Source organism: Gekko japonicus, unplaced genomic scaffold (genome assembly GCF_001447785.1).
Source record: "Gekko japonicus isolate JY-2015 unplaced genomic scaffold, Gekko_japonicus_V1.1 scaffold1539, whole genome shotgun sequence".
NCBI classification, from domain to species: domain Eukaryota; kingdom Metazoa; phylum Chordata; class Lepidosauria; order Squamata; family Gekkonidae; genus Gekko; species Gekko japonicus.
This window is the reverse complement of record NW_015165288.1, coordinates 432390-434429: the sequence shown is the minus strand read 5'-3', so window position 1 is coordinate 434429 and position 2040 is coordinate 432390. Positions and strand designations below refer to the sequence as shown.

The 2040-nt window shown below is 47.1% G+C and overlaps 1 protein-coding gene across 1 annotated transcript in view; it reads left to right on the top strand.

Annotated features, from left to right (window-relative positions):
• COL9A3 (collagen, type IX, alpha 3) overlaps positions 1-1114 on the top strand; it is a gene marked incomplete at its 5' end in the record, with an annotated part of 22133 nt that extends 21019 nt beyond the window's left edge. Inside the window, one exon of the mRNA XM_015410331.1 lies at positions 933-1114. Coding sequence (XP_015265817.1) covers positions 933-1114 — 182 coding nt within the window. The remainder of the gene's footprint in view (positions 1-932) is intronic.
• Positions 1115-2040: the final 926 nt, after the last annotated feature.

Below are 2040 nucleotides of genomic sequence, written 5' to 3'. Positions count from 1 at the left end.
GGAAAGAGGAAGTAGTTTGAGGAGGAGGAATATGGGGGGACATGAGAAGGTCCATTCAAGTAGTTATGGGTCCCCCACTTGTTTTTACTCTAGAGCAGTGGTTCATGCTTTGCCCTCGAGATTCCATAGAAGCTTATCAAGGTTCCTTTATAAGAAGACATATTTCCTTATTCACCACCTACCAATCTTTCCCAACAATAGCAAAGTCCTGAGGTGTGTGCTAGGACATGCTGTGAGTTCGCAAATCTGATAATGAAACCAAAAGGCCTGGCCAGCACTGCTCTCATGAACTGATGACATGGCTGAGAATCCTCTGAAACATGGGGCTTTTCCACACTCTTTATTTTCATTGCTTGTGTGCCCCTATTGCTTTGGGGTTGTTGTTTTTCTTTCCTGCACAAATTTTGCTCCTTCTAGTGATTGCTTCGATATTACATCAGTGTACCTTCAGCATGTTTCCTGCAGGGACACATGCCAGAGATACAGTGGTGTAATATCAAGGCAACCACTAGAGGGTGCAAAACACATGCAGGAAAGTGGGGGAAGCCATCAGGGCACGCAAACAACAAAAATGAGAGTGCGAAAGAACATGCAGAGGTTCCAAGTGGAATGGCAGAAAGTTTGTAAGGAATTCCTCCACAATAATAAAGAGGAAACATTTTCATTCCTGTATCTTCCTTTATTCTGGCCTCAAATCTTTCCCAGTTTTACAGATTAGTCAAAACCAGGGATTGTAGAGCAATGCTGTTAAACTATTAAACTGTTCGGTCATTACAATTTTGGTGTAAAGAGAGATTATGCTATGCATAACACATGAACCTCTTGACAGGTGTGGTCACCATTTTGTGTGAACAGGGCACTGGCTGTTTTCAGAAGTAAAAGTTTTCACTAAAAATATTTTATGCTGAATCTTTTTCAACCCTATTTTCAAGGACCCCCTGGTGTGCCCGGAACGAGTAAAGATGGTCGGGATGGTGCTCCTGGCGAACCCGGATTGCCAGGTGATCCCGGAAGACCAGGTGCAATTGGGGTTCAGGGAACTCACGGAATCTGTGATACATCCGCCTGCATGGGAGCTGCTCTGGCTGGTGGAGGGAAGTCCAAAAAGTCATAAAGCTGCATTTAAAATGAAGTGGGAAAACGGGAACTTGGATATTTAAGTGAATCATTGATAACAAGAAGACAGGAATATCCTCCTAGTGAAAATGGCAAGATGGTTCTCCAGCAAAAATGAATACGGTGGACTATAATTTAGTTCTGTGAAACGGGGAAAACATGGAGTGGGAATTTATATGAAGTAGTGTCTCCCCTTCCTTCCCAGTTTTCCTAACGCTCTCACTTGCCCCCCGAAGAGATGCTGTGTTCCTGAACGTGCATAACCCTTTGCTTTTAAGATCACCCCCTTTGCCCAGGCTACCGTTTTATGGCAGCATTTGTGACACTTTGATCCTGCACCGATAGATGTTAATGGAAAACTCATCCACCCAAATACCAGTGGGGCCGAGGCTGTGCAAACACGCCCAGGCCAAGTGACATGTGCATAATCCCAGACAGGTGATCAGTAATGGCACTGATTATTTGGCATGGGAAGGAGCAGGCAGCAGCCCCCCATACCATTTTGCTCGGCACCCGGGACCCCACCCAAGCAGCTGAGGAAGTGGCAGCAGTGTGGGGGCTAGAGGTGCAAGAGGAGGCAACAGGCATGGCTTACGCCCATCGGGACCTAACTAGATCTGCATGGCCACAAGCTGAACACAAGGCAATCCCCTGAGATGCTGGGTCTTGACTTGCTCCAAGGACGTCTGGTCGAGAACAACCAAGGCTTTTTGTGTGTGTGGTGGTACTCACTGGTGGGAGGGAAGGCTGCATGGTATAGTCAGATCTCGGAAGCTGAGCAGGGTGGGTGACTTGGAAGGGAGACCACCAAGGAAGGCTCTGCAGAAGGCAACGGCAAACTACCTCTGCTTCTCACTTGCCTTGAAAGCCCCTTGCTAGGGCTGCCGTTAAGTCGGCTGTGACTTCATGGCACTTTACATACAC